The 14,536-nt window shown below is 43.4% G+C and overlaps 1 protein-coding gene across 1 annotated transcript in view; it reads left to right on the top strand.

Moving 5' to 3' along the window:
* The first annotated feature begins 514 nt into the window (after positions 1–514).
* Nedd9 (neural precursor cell expressed, developmentally down-regulated 9) overlaps positions 515–14,536 on the top strand; it is a 115,863-nt gene continuing 101,841 nt past the window's right edge. Inside the window, exon 1 of the mRNA XM_032884280.1 lies at positions 515–586. Within this exon, the coding sequence (XP_032740171.1) occupies positions 575–586 (12 nt within the window). The 5' untranslated portion in view covers positions 515–574. The remainder of the gene's footprint in view (positions 587–14,536) is intronic.

The raw sequence follows: 14,536 nt of genomic DNA, 5'->3' as shown, positions 1-14,536 counted from the left end.
GAGGCAGAAGGTGTGGGAGAGCAGAAAACAAGCAAAGACCATGGATTACAGACAGCAAAGAGCCCTTGACCTCTGACCCTCATGAGAAAACCTATAACACGCCTACTGCTCCAGACACACCAAATGCCCATTTTCTCTCTTCTCGGTGTTCTCTCTTGGCACACTGCATATGTGGCCAAGGTACCCGTCACTGTAGGACTCACTTTTCACAACCTGAGTGTGAGCGGCGTAAGGGCAGGGCCGTGTTTTATGTATCTTTGACATTTGAGTAGATGTAGCAAGAACTTTCTATGGCTTCATGCATACACGGATAAATGATTGGTGGATTCCGTTCATGAGGCTGTGCATTTGACTTCCCCCACCATCTGTGATGTGACCCTTCAATGACAGAAATGTCTTGACCCATTCCAGAGTTTTACATGCATCTCTAACTTTTGTCTTCAAGGCTAGTGAACTGTGAGTCTCCAGCACCAGCCTTGTTGACGGGGAGCTATGACAAGGAGGAAACAGGCCAACAGACTGCAGCCCTGGAACTATCCTGGAGATCCAAAGTGCCAACGCTCCTTAAGGGAAAATGTGGGCGAGGGTGAGTACTGACAGAAAACACGATTCTGTGATTCTCTTTTCTCTTGTGTCACGGCGATCTATTCCTCTCAGACCATGTGACAAACGATGTGCCAAGCCTGGAATTGATATCTGAAGAGAAAACATTAATTATAGGACATCAGATAGTGCTCTGTTTGGTGATTTTCCACATAGATATGCTGCTATGCACAGGGACTCATCTTCCATCTCTATTGCTGTCACCTGGATACAAGTGGGACTTAGGAGAGAAGGTGCTTGAGTAAACCTGGAACCCTCCAGAACTATTCAAAGCCTAGCAAAGAGGCAGCCTGTGTGTGTGTGTGTGTGTGTGTGTGTGTGTGTGTGTGTGTGTGTGTGTGTGATCTTTTCTGCACTGATCAAGTTGAATAACTCCATTCATATTAAAGCACTCCACAAGAAAATGAACTTTCTCTAGGGGAGTTCAGATGAAAATGACCAGCTGTTCCTAATGTCTCAGGCTTATGATACTACTTGGGAGGCTGAAACAGAAGTTCAAGACCTACCTGGGCCACAGAATGTGTTCAAGACTGCTTAAAAGTAAAAAGAGGGCTGTGGTAGAGTGCTTGCTGTGCATGAGGAAAGGCCTTGATTCAGTCCCAGGCAATATAACACAGACATAGACACACACACACACACACACACACACACACACACACACACACCACCACCACCACCACATACACACTACACTGAATATACCAGACATACAGAGAAACATACCCACATACACACATAACATGCACACACACCACCACATACACATCACACACTACACACCACTACTACTACCACATACATACACAACACACACACTACACTACACACACATACACATACACACACACATTACATACCATACCACAGACACAACACACCACACACAGAGGTATACATACACATATACACACATACATCATCACCACATACACCACTCACACACACACACACCATATATATCACACCACACACACATACATACAACACAAACATCATATACCACACCACGCACACAACATACACACACACACACACACACACACATCACCACTACTACCACATACATGCATACATGAAAATCAGTTCATCTATCTCATTATGGAATCCTAAAGACTCTTCAAAATAAAGAGAAGGGCTTCCGTGTAATGTACCTATGGACTGACTCCTGAAGAGGGCAGGAGTCGTGGCATGGTGCTGTGGTGTAGGGGTGAGGAATCTGTATTTGATCTCATTCTTTATTTAGTAGTGTCAGCCAAGAGCCAGCTGCTTGGGCTCTTTGGTCCCCTGCCTCAGACCTTAAAAATGGCTATAGGAGGCTTAAAAAAATGCTTAAAGTGTTGTGCTTTAAAGGAAAAGTTAGTTCTTCTTTGACACCAGACAGTTGCTTTCTGTGTCACACCGAGAAGCATCAACTGCAGACCAATAGAAAAATCTCTGAGCAGCCACAGCAAGCAGACAGACCTCTTTGGCTTGCAGGAGAAGAGGCTGTGAGGTAGCTATGACAGTAAATAAAAGGACTGCCCCAGAAGTCATTAACAACCACTTGAATTTTCACACCACCTTGGTGCTTTAAGACAAAGTAATGACTTCCAGCAACAACAGTGAAGATTCCCAGACACAAAACTGTCTTAGCTTCAAGTCGTCATACCGGAGTTGAGAATGGACAGGAGTTGGGAACAGCTCAGGGACACATTTAGCCAGGACCGTCTTTTGGGAAAAGCTCTGCTGAAGTCATAAACACTCTCAAATTTAAGCTTCCATCAAAAACCCAGTAAAGGAAAGCAGACCCGGAGGTCACCATTCCACTATGACGTCAACAAGCAGTGGGGAGGTCACACCGCACCTGCAGGGCCATCTGAGGGCTGCAGAAGGGCTAGGCACCCTTTGCAGAGTTGTTTGATTTTGATTTGTTTTCAGAGAACTGGTAGTTAAACATTTACCCAGGCACACCTGGCAAAGACAAGGAGGCTGGCTCAGAAGTGTGTAAACGGCAAAATAGCATTGGCACTCATACTCTGCTGCCTCAAAGGAAGGCAGGAAGCCGACCATTGGAAAGGCGAGTTGTGGTTAATCCGGAGACAAAGCTAGATCACACTTCACAGGGACAAAAACCATCCACGGACACTGTCCCTTCTTCCCTAGTAGATACAAGATCAGTGCAGAGCCAAGGTCAACATTTTCTTTGTATACTTATGTCTGATTAAGAGGAGGATGTGATGTATGTGGTGTTCAAAGGAAACTCGAGCTCCCCAAACTCCAAAGGGCAGCCCATATATCCAGAAGTGAGCTCAAAATGGACTATAGGATTTCTGGAAGTTAGAGGAAAGCCACTGTTTCTCCACAACTTGGGAATCAGTTCCCATCAGCCAGAGAGTCACGTGTACTTAGCTCTGGCAGAAGAAATATACGGCACCTGTACGCATATCAAGACCTGGGCCGGCCTGCAGCCTGCTCAGTATCACAAGTGCTTACCTTTGCACATGTCCATGCTAATATCCTGGTCCTTCTCACCTCCTTACCTTAAACTCCCTCCAGCTTATGGGCTTCCTTCTCCACAGCGACTCATTCTTCTTATAACCCAGCCATTCTCAAATCTATCTATCTATCTATCTATCTATCTATCTATCTATCTATCTATATCTTTCTATTCATCTATCTATCTGTCAATCTATCATCTATCCACCCATCATCTATCAATCTATTTATCTATTCATCTATCTGTCAATCTATTATCTATCTATCTATCTATCTATCCATCCATCCATCTGTCAATCTATCATCTATCATCTATCCATCCATCATCTATCTATCTATCTATCTATCTATCTATCTATCTATCCATCCATCCATCTGTCAATCTATCATCTATCATCTATCCATCCATCATCTATCTATCTATCTATCTATCTATCTATCTATCTATCCATCCATCCATCTGTCAATCTATCATCTATCATCTATCCATCCATCATCTATCTATCTATCTATCTATCTATCTATCTATCTATCTATCTATCTATCCATCCATCCATCCATCCATCTGTCAATCTATCATCTATCATCTATCCATCCATCATCTATCTATCTATCTATCTATCTATCTATCTATCTATCTATCTATCTGTCTAATCTACCTTTCTATCTATCTCATCTATCTTGCTCCCACTCCCTCTCTCTCATCTCTTGCCCCCCCCCCGCTACCTCACTATCTCAACTATTCTCTCCTGTCCTCTTTCATTCCATCTACTTCTTTGTTTGCTCTGGACTCTTCCAGAGACCTCTGGTAGTTCTCGCTTTCACATTTCCAATACAAATCTTAACCATACGGAGCAGTCATTTTGCCAGTTTCTTTACTACACCCCCTCATACACACACACACACACACACACACACACACATATATATGTATATATATATATATGTATATATATATATATTTGTTGCCAAAGCCCAGGAGAGGTACACATGAATCCCCTTTCAAGGGCCCAGCCTCTCATAACCAAACCAAGTTGCTGACTTGACTCGTACAAGATATAGAGCATTTGTTTCCTCTGCCTTCAGTCGCCCACCACATTCAACTCCAAATATCTGAGTGTGATTCTTCAGCTGCTTCTCTTCCACCTGCTTTAATCATCCATCTCTCCTCGGCCACTGGGTAAGTGTACTCTTGGTCTCTCTGGCTCCTGGGACCTGCTAAATCCTCCTGGGTACCTGCCATGTGGAATGGCTACACCTCTCGTCGCCTGACAGCAAGTTGCTGTGTGCTTCCACTGCGATTGGGGCATCTCTTGGGTAAGACCCTGACCCCTCTCCCTGTATTGGAATCTTCCGTCTGGCAAGTTTTCTGTTTTCAACCTTATTCCCTAAATCTCTCCTTGCTCTGTTCCTGGCTCCCTCTCTACCGGTCTCTCAGATCCCAGAGCTTGGCTCACCTGCCTTCTCTAATCTCAGAGACTACATTAAAGCCTCACTGGTTTACTGCAAATGCCTTGGCCCCAGTATATATAGCTCAATGGCCAAAATATGGCACACTTGATCCCCAAATTCTTGCAGATCGTAACAACTTCTACCACCACACAAGCGAATGATCTAAAAAAACGTTTCTCTCTAAACTTTCTCTGCTCCCCTCTCTTGACAGTCTCACAAATCCAAGGCTTCCTCGGTCTCCATTCACTCTGACCAAAGGGTTTTCTGGGTGTGGATAACGTTGAAATGTCACATGCTGTTCTGCCCTATATAAAGCTGTCTTTTGACCTTTCCTCTCTAGACCCACGCATACTTGTTTTAAAGTTGTCTCCAAAATCTCTATCCTGGGTCGGGCTGCCCACCTGACTCTGACAGAGAGGAGGAGGATAAAACAGAATAGCTCCTCTGCTCCAGAAAAACAAAAACAACAAATAAACAAACCCCCAAACTATGTACTTTAAAATACCATAGTAATCCATGCCCCATTGGGATTTCTGCTGCTTAGCCCATACTCCTCTTGGTTTTGCTAATGACTCTTAAAAATGAAAAAGTATGACCACCAATGTTTAACCCTGTTGACCCCCACCCCTGCATACAATGCACGGGTGACTGTACACACGCTCTTTAGTCATCCTTTAAAATATAACTATTCTGACATCCTTAGAGGGATGCAGAGATGCTCGCTACTGAGAATTACTATCCTGCACCCTTTAACCTTCCGGTTTCTCCTGGGCAAATGAAAATCATCCTAATTTTATTAGACCTTTACAAGTTTAAACCAAAAAGGGTACTTGACCCAAAAAGGCATCTGAGAAGTATTCGCCCATGCTCTTCCCTCTGTCTCAAAGAGCTCCCTGGCAGCCATTGACTGCAGTTGAGGCAGAATTGGAAGCTTTTGTCTTCTAACTTGTGGGAGAACGGATGTTTCACAAATCTTAGGCACTCAGAATCACCAGGAAAGATTGTTGAAACACAACACAGATCTCCAAACACTACCCATTCTCAGTGACTCTCATCCATAGCATCCTGGGTGGGGTCCAGGAATGGAGCATTTTGGCAAATCTGGTGTCATTTGCTGATATGCAGAAAATCTGAAGGCTTTCTGATTGAGGTCATGGTACTATATATCTAAGCTCTGTTAGTTCCACGCTGAGAAGATGCCTGTAGATGATCCTGCTGCTCTTGTTGTCATGGATTCTGTGAGTCCAGGGAGGTGTGCATCACAGCACAGACTTCTTCCTCTTGCACAAATATCCTGTCTTCCAAAACTGACCACTTCCATGCACGTTAGTTACAGAGTGAAACTAATTCTTTTTCTGGTCCTCTAGTTTTACTGAGGTGTAAGTCAGCCATGAAAAGCAATTTAGCACAGACAGGTGTTTTATTTAAGGATGTGGGTCCCCTTGGGCTTGTCTGGGGAATGAGAAGCACATTTAAGAATGGGGTGCCTTGCAGGTGTGAAGGTAGCCTGTAAAGAGGCACATCTGGATCGAGGCTTCATTCTCTTCTCAGATGCCATTGCTGAAGGGTTTCTAGGTCTCATGACGGCTCACAAAGTCCGGCTGTGGAAATTTCCCATCAGCAAGACGGACCAAGGCCCGGAGAAGGCAACAGAGTCTGTGGGACCCCGAAATGCCAGTGAACTTTCCCTTTCTTCTGAACACTCTCCTGACGTAACCCCAGCTCATGAGGGCTTACAGTGTTTTCTATGGTTCCCTTTCCCCACAAACGAGCCTCATTTATTCTAAAGCATGAAGCATGAGGAATTTCTTGAAAATGGCACTTTTACTCAGTCGATGTAAGGCAAGAAAGATACTGTGTAGAACAAACTTAAGTAGACTACTTCCCCTGACCTATCAGTAGCCACCCAGACCTAAGTCACTTTCCACATGATGAGAAATCCCAGAAGGGCTCAGCAGTTAAGGGCACTGGATGCTCTTCCAAAGGACCACGGTTCAGTTCCCCGAAGCCATGTGCAAGCTCATGATGCTCTTGAAATGCTTGATCCAGTGGATCCAGTGCCTTCTTCTGACCTCTGAGAGTACTTCAAACCATGTAGTGTGCAGACATATGTGCATGTAAAACACAGACACAGAGACACACAGACACACAGACACACAGACACACAGACATACACTGACACACACACAGAGACACACAGACACACACTCAGACACACACAGACCCACACAGAGACACACAGAGACACACACACACACACACACAGAGAGAGAGAGAGAGAGAGAGAGAGAGAGAGAGAGAGAGAATATCTTTAAAATATCATAGAAGCACTATCTTACACTTACACTCACTGAGACTCTACAACAGCCTCATGCTCACCAGCCCTATATGCACATTGCAAACTGGGGGATGGTGACTCCTCTGGTTTATATTTCTGATAACAAGATTGACTCTGTACCTCTGTGGATTGGTAAAAGACATTTTCGGTATGTCTCTATTCTCTTTTAAAACTGTCTTCCAATTTAACTCCTGTGACACACATAGAATCATTGTTACATTAAAAGGGAGTGTGATACTCTCTCCCAGCGTCACCCTCAGAACTCTCAGGTTTTCACTGGTTCACGCAGAGAAAGCACCTAGTTTATCCACAGTGCTGTTTACCCCCATTCTAACTTCTGCCTTTGCCTTACACTGTGCCATTCCATAACTAAGCACAGCTGGAAGGTGCATTAGTCAGGATAATGCTATAGCAAGTTGCGGTAACAAGGAAGCCCAACAATTCCAGAGGCTCCACATAATGCAAATGAGTTCTTCCTTGTGGAACAGCACCTGACTCTCGTGGTCAGCTATACCCAGAAAGACTGCGCTTTTTCCACCATGTGGCTCTGGCTTCTCTGGGTCCCTCACTTCTAGCAGTGTTGAGGAAATAGCAGGTAAGGACATATAAGGAGTGAAGGATCGAAACTCAGCTCAAAGAAGATAGAGAAATGGCCAGGCATGCAGGTGACGAGATGACTCAACCTGGTATTTTCCAGAGGACTTCTCACCTGCGGGCACCAATTCTTATCCATAAGTGCCCAGAAAGAGCCAAATATGGTTGTCCCTTCAGTCTAGATCTTTATCTCTAGGGCTCCAGATTGAGAAAGCCTAGGAGTACTCAACCCCAAAGCCATAGTTCCCAGGCAGCGTCTGTGGGTCTGAGAGCTGGACAGATGCAAGCTTTAAGAGGCAAGTGCCACACCTGTCTCCCCGCTGAGAAGGACGAGGCAAGGGAGCTATGAAGCACAGTGAGCTTCTGCCTACAGACATGCACCATATTGATACCCCCTGGACCACTGCTTTGTAATTCTGAAAGCACTTCCTCTCCTACGGGTACTTTTGCTTCTTTCTGTGCAGTGATTGAATCCAGGGCTTGGGCGCTCAGTATGACCTCTGCCCCTGAGCTCTAGCCCAAGCCCATTACAACTCAAACCAACTCTTGAATGCTTACAGTTAGTGTACTGACTTCCCAGGACAAATGTGAAGGCCTGTATAATATTGGGAGACGTTCTAATACTAATAATGTTTGGGTAGCAGTATAGTGGTTGTAACATTGTATTGTTAACAATGAATGTAACATTCATTAAAATGAGATTTTTAAGCCAAAAAAAAAAAAAAAAAAAAAAAAAAAAGGCAAGTCCCAGTAGCAAACTCTAATGGGAAATGCACCCTTGGTTCCTAGGGGAGGTACAATTACTCTCAGGAAAGCTGAGCAAAACAGAAAGAGAATACATGTGATGCTGCCTCCGAAGGCCTGTGTTTTGGACTTGATTCTTTCGAGATAAGTTTAAAGGGTGGAGATAGGGCTTATGGGAAAGATGTTCTGAAGGGGAGCTTGGCTTGCAGCCATCATGTGGTTTGGGGAAAATGTGTCTGGAAGGGTTGTCCTCAAGTCAGATAAAAGGTGAAAAGAAACAGAGGCTTCCGAAAAGCAAGATAAAAGCAAGGAAATGGGTGTGAGCCTCCAGGGTCTCCTGGTAGGATCTGAGAATGGCCTGGGAGAGTGATATCTTGTCGGCCGAGAGGCCTCATGTGTGATGAAAACCCATATATCTGCCGCTCCTTCTCTACATCCGTGAGACCTAGGCAGTTAGTCACATGGCTGTGGTAAAGAAAATTCTAAGTCCTCACGTACCATCAGAGAGTTTGTACATCTACAGAACCACTGTTTTGTCTTTGTTTTTTTTAATACTTATTTATTTGGCAAGGTGGGGGTGTGTTACAGCACAGAATGTGAGGTCAGAGGACGCCTTCCAGGAGTCAGAGCTATGTGAGTCCCTTGGCTTGAACCCAAGTTATGAGGCTTGGGGGTAAGAGCCCGTGCCTACTGAACCATCTCACTGGCTATGTCTATAGGTTCTTTAGCCTGGCTAGTAAAAACCTATCTGATACTCACTTGTATGTGTGTTGTGTGTTGTGTGTGTTGTGTGTGTGTGTGTGTGTGTGTGTGTGTGTGTGTGTGTGTGTGTGTGTGTGTGTGTGTGTGTACTTGGGTGTGTAACAGAATCATAATATATGCTGCAGGCTAGTCTCACACAATCTCCCTGTATTTATTTCCCAAATTCTGGGATTGGGAGCACACGCAGGAAAGGACCTGATTATATTGTCCATATTTTTAAGGCTCTTGAAGAAATTATTTAACATTCTGACATCTCCCATAACAGAGAGGAAAAAATAAATTAAAAATATCATCTGTCGCTTGTCTGAAAATGTTAATTCAACCTGTACATTTCTTAACATTAAATTAAATGACGAACCAGTTATGGTATCACATGCCTGTGATTTCATTACTTAGGAGTCTGAGGCAGGAGGATTGACATGAGTTTGAGATGGACCCGGGCTACCAAGTGAACTCCTTCTCAAGACAAATGTACAAAGGTGAAATAATAGTAATAAGGTGAATAATAGTAATAGTGGAAAATAAGTTTATAGTAGTAACCAGTTACTTTATTGTCTTTCCCAATTTTATCTTTCCATTTCGTCATAATTCTATTTCCTAGATGACAGATCTAGTAATAGACACAGCAAACCTCTGAGTCTCAAGGCCAGTCAACCTCACTCTTTGGGTTTCCATCTCTTTGCCTTCTTTCCATGCTAACTGTGACACACATGCATGTGCACACACCTCCAAGTTCTTTCAGGATATCCAAGCCACCCGCCTCCCACCCTCAAAACCAAGACTCAAGCTCAGACTTTGCCATACCCAACCCATGCTCAGAAAAACTCATTAATCTTGTTGGTTCCAAAATGACTGCTAAAAAAAATAGGTACCCTGTTTCCCCCAAATGACAGGGATAAAGTGCACTCTAGAAACAATGAAGTTACAGAATTAATCTCATAAAATATTTGCACAAAATTTAAAGGAGCTAGAGAGACCAACTTAACCAGTTATGGAAGCAAGCCAAGAAGCCACTCATCTCTATGTAAAATGAGAAGACTGCACGGCCAGGCTTGGTGGCAGACATCTGTAACTCTGGTGCTCAACATGCTGAGGCAGAAGAATTCTGACATCCGGGCTAGCCTCAGCTACACAGTGAGACCCCGTCAAGAGAGAGAGATGGCGTGAGAGGTGCCTCAAACTTGAATTATGGAGTGTAGTAGGGAAAACCTGCGTACGGTTGCCATTTCATGAGCAAAAAGTCAGTTAGCTGATTGAACAGGAGTTGATTCACCACAAAAGCACTAAGAGAATCAGAGAGTTACAGAGGCCCCCAATGCAGAGCCCCTATACATGTACCTAGGAAAGATATCATTTTGTTGCTGTGGTTCATTAATATGCTGGATATCTCTCTACCCTATGGCCTAGACTGCCTTACATCACCAACAGTCAGATTTTAAGATCTCTCTTCTGACTCTACAGATATCCCAAGTGTCACCAGAGCTGCAAAGCCTTGGTCTACTCACCAACTGCATTTATTACCTTACATTAATATCATTCTTGTAATGCTAGATCCTGCTTCCTTTGTAACCATGCCAACCAAGTCTCTTATGAGCCTAACAGATCTCAGGCCATTGTGTACGCCTCAAGGTCAACAGCACAGTAAGTGATGGATTCACCTAAGTAGACAGAACGTTGCTTAGCAACACATCAGCCCTTCCTCTGAATGAGACTTGGGTCATTGTGACATCATCACATTCAAAGGTTGTTCTAATGCTACAGCTGACTTCAGTGTCTGGACAAGACAGTTGCTGTAGAGCGAGCCAGAGACAGGCTGTGGGCTAAAGGGATGGAAATAGTCAAGACCATTTCATCAGGCTGCTCTATCTGTGACTTGGCCATAGACAGCTTCTTCAATAGCAGCAACACCCTTGACAAAGTAATGGTTTCCAGGTTTCTAGGTTTATCTCCTTCCCTTGGAGTGGCTGTTAAATGTGAAATACAGTGATAACTCATTGCAAAATCCAGTTTCCAAATGAGTTACATGGTCCTTCTCTCCCATTAGGCAATAGGTGTGGTAAGTCTTACCCTTGTTCCTTCTCCACTCTGCCACCAACCCCAACTCTGTCTGGAATCTTGGGCATGAGATGTCAGAATTTACACAAAACCTGTAAAAGCAAGGAAAAAAAATAAGTTATATGGATTACTATAGAATCTCAGATAGGAATACATAAGACAGTGGATAAAAATTAGTGGATGGGGAATGGGGAATGCTATGCCCTGACACACACAGAGGAATACTGCTGTACCACAGAAATGCATAAAATACTATCAATGGTAACCATAGGAATAGAACAAGATAACGTATAAAGCGAAACAAGCCAGGCGTGGGGTGAAACGAGGCAGGCCTGGAGACACCAGCTGCACCTTTCACACTCAGGAGTGAGCCAAAGACGCTGATCTCATAGATGTAAAGTAGAACACGGGTCTGTAGAGGCTTGGAAAGGCTAGAGAGGAGAGATGTGGAGCAAGGATGGTTGATGGGTTGGGAAAGGAAGGATAGCATAAGGGTCTACCGCACAGTAGGGAACTGTATCTTATCACTAATCAAAGAAAAAGCAGACCTGATAGAGACCATCTTTGGATGGGCCAAGCACATTGCTAAGTGTTTGACATGAGCAAGCCCATTATGCTGATTGGACTGTGACCCATTTGCATACTTGTCCTGAAACCTCACACTACCCCCATAAATAGGAACAAATAGATATCAGTTAAAACATAGACCATTGGGATGGAGAGATGGCTCAGCTATTAAAGGCCAGGCTCACAACAACAACCATAACAACAAAGATATGGTAGCGGGATGGGAGGTGTTATAGTAGGGAAAGGGAGGGTGGAAATCATGTATATGCAGTATAATCGTGCATGAAAGTCTCAAAAATTATCATCCATGAATTAAGAAAAATAGCTTTAGTTATGTGTCTAGGATTCTGAGCCCTAGTTATACCAGATTGTGACATACAAACCTGTGTACCAACACGAATTGCTTGGTCTCTTTAAAGAGATCTATTGAAGCATAAAGGGTGTGTACAAAATAAGTGGACAAAAGGTTCCACTTTCATAGTGGTAACATATGTCAACAGTGATGAAACTGGCCCTTCTCCCTGGACAATGAACAACTCCATCAATTCCTCAAGTTTCCTTACACATATTTTTTTTAGCCCTACCTCCTGACTCCTCCCACCTTCCATGGACCACCTATTTCTTTAATTTTTAGGATTTTCTAGAAATGTGTGAAAAAAATCAAAGATATGCTGGCTTTTGTATGTGTGTGTTTATGTGTGCATATTTGTGTGTGTTTATGTGTATGTGTGTGTGTGTGTGTGTGTATGCATATACTTGGTGTATATACATGTTCATGCAGGTATATACCTATATACATGCTGGCTTCTTTCACTCAACATCACTTGATTTCTATCCATGTTTAAGCATGTTTTAGCATGTTTAAGCATGTTTTATCAGTCATCCATTCCTTCTTACTGTTGCTGCATAGTATTCCTTCTGAGTGGACCACAATTCACCTGCTTATATTTGAAGAAAACTTGACTTGTTCTCAGCTTGGGGCAGTTAGAAATAAAATCCTTTAAATATTTATGTTAAAACATTTGTAGGGAAATACGCCTCCTTTTCTCTCAAGTAATACGTGGCATGGGAATAGGCTATGCATGTGGTCCACTTCTGACTTTCTAAGAAACTGCCAAACAGCACCCCCATCAGTAATATGTAAATGTTCTGGTTTCTCTACATCTTTGTCAACACTTGGTATAGTCAGAATTTTCCTTTAACTTTAGCCATTCTCATAGAGGGGTGGAGTGACATTTTCGGAATTTTATTTGTGACTACAGATATTAAAACATCTTTTCATGTGAGTTTTGGTCACCCCAATTCTCTTTGGGGGGCAAGGTGTGCACATGACTGTGAAGGCCAAAGGTCAATACTGTGTGTGTTCCTCAGTGACTATCTTTGTTTGTGAGATAGTATCCCTCACTGCCCTGGGGTTCACTGACCCAGCAGGCTGGGCTGACTGGACAGCATGCCCCAGTAATCTTCATGACTGTGCCTCTCCAGGTCTAGATTACATGTCTGTCCATGACGCTGTGCCCAGATTTTGTACTTGGGTACTAAGGGATTCGAACTCAGGTCCGTACGCTTGTACAGCAAGCACTTTCCCAACTGAGCCATCCCCCTAGACACCCACACCTTGTGTTCTCTCATAAAGTGTCTGTTCAAGTATTTCCCCATTTGAACAGGATTGCTTTCTTATTTCTAAGATTGAGTTTCTTATCCATCCTCACTTGGTCAAACCGATGTGCTATGCTCCATTTCTTCCAAAACCTACCTTGCTTTTTAATTTTGTTAACAATGTGTTCAAAGTAACAAGCGTTTATTGTGGATGAAAATCTATTCATTATTTTATGGGTTGCATATTTGATGCAAATACCCTTTGTCTAACACAAAGTCACAGATGTTTTCTCCCATAGATTATAGTTTAAACCTTATACTTCTCGCTTGCTATTTATTTGATGGAAAGCAAATACCCTTTGTCTAACACAAAGTCACAGATGTTTTCTCCCATAGATTATAGTTTAAACTTTACACTTATCGCTTGCTATTTATTTGATGGAAGACATGGACTGAGGTCCATCCCTTCCTATGTGGGTAGTCTGTTGTTCTGACAGCATTGGTTGAAAGGACTGTCCCTCCACTTGGTTTTCTTCACTCCCTTGTCAAGTGAGTTATTCATGTATATGTGGGTGACAACCCTGTTGTATTGACCCCCTTGTCTATAAGGGTCTACTCTTGTGAAGAGTATGGCTTTGTGAGTCCTGACACTAAGTCATAGTATTCCTCTGAGCTTTTCTGTAAAGTGTCTTGCTTTTAGCTTGTTGTGTTTGGTTTTTTAGTCTGGGTTTGTTTACATTTGCACGTGAAGTAAAAACGACTTTCAATTTCTACCAAAAGGTTGTATTAGGATTTTGCTTGGGAGAAAGGTTGTTGACTTTACCAGTATTGAGTCTTCTGGGTCTTGAATGCATTGTGTGTCACCATTTCCTTCTCTTTTTTTTTTTTTTTTTTTTTTTTTTTCTCTGACATTGTATCGTTTTCTGTGACTAGAGAACTCTTGAGGAACAGTGGTGGTACAGGCCTTTAATCTGGGCACTTGGGAGGCAGAGGTTGGTGAATCTCCCAGAGAAATCTTGAGAGACTTGAGCATGGGAAGAGAGGGTGGGGAGAATCCTCCTCTAAAGGAGCTAAAGGCCCAGACCCTTGGTCTTCCTTCAGCAGCGCACTATGGAGACAGGAAGGAGGGGACAGTGTGCCTGTTTCCCCAGAGTTCTGACTGCAAAGAGAAAGATCAAGGTCATGAGGTCAGGCACCTTGGTCCAATCCCAACGCTGATGCATCTCATACTTAGAAGATGCAGTCTCTCTAATATTCAAGTTTTCTGGTCAGCAGAGCATCCTGGCAGCCCCTGAAAGGCCTCTGTGAAGATAAACTCAAGAGGCACTCAGAACAATTCCAGTTACG

Source organism: Rattus rattus, chromosome 14, assembly GCF_011064425.1.
Source record: "Rattus rattus isolate New Zealand chromosome 14, Rrattus_CSIRO_v1, whole genome shotgun sequence".
Classification (NCBI taxonomy): Eukaryota; Metazoa; Chordata; class Mammalia; order Rodentia; family Muridae; genus Rattus; species Rattus rattus.
This window is presented reverse-complemented; position numbering and strand designations above follow the sequence as displayed.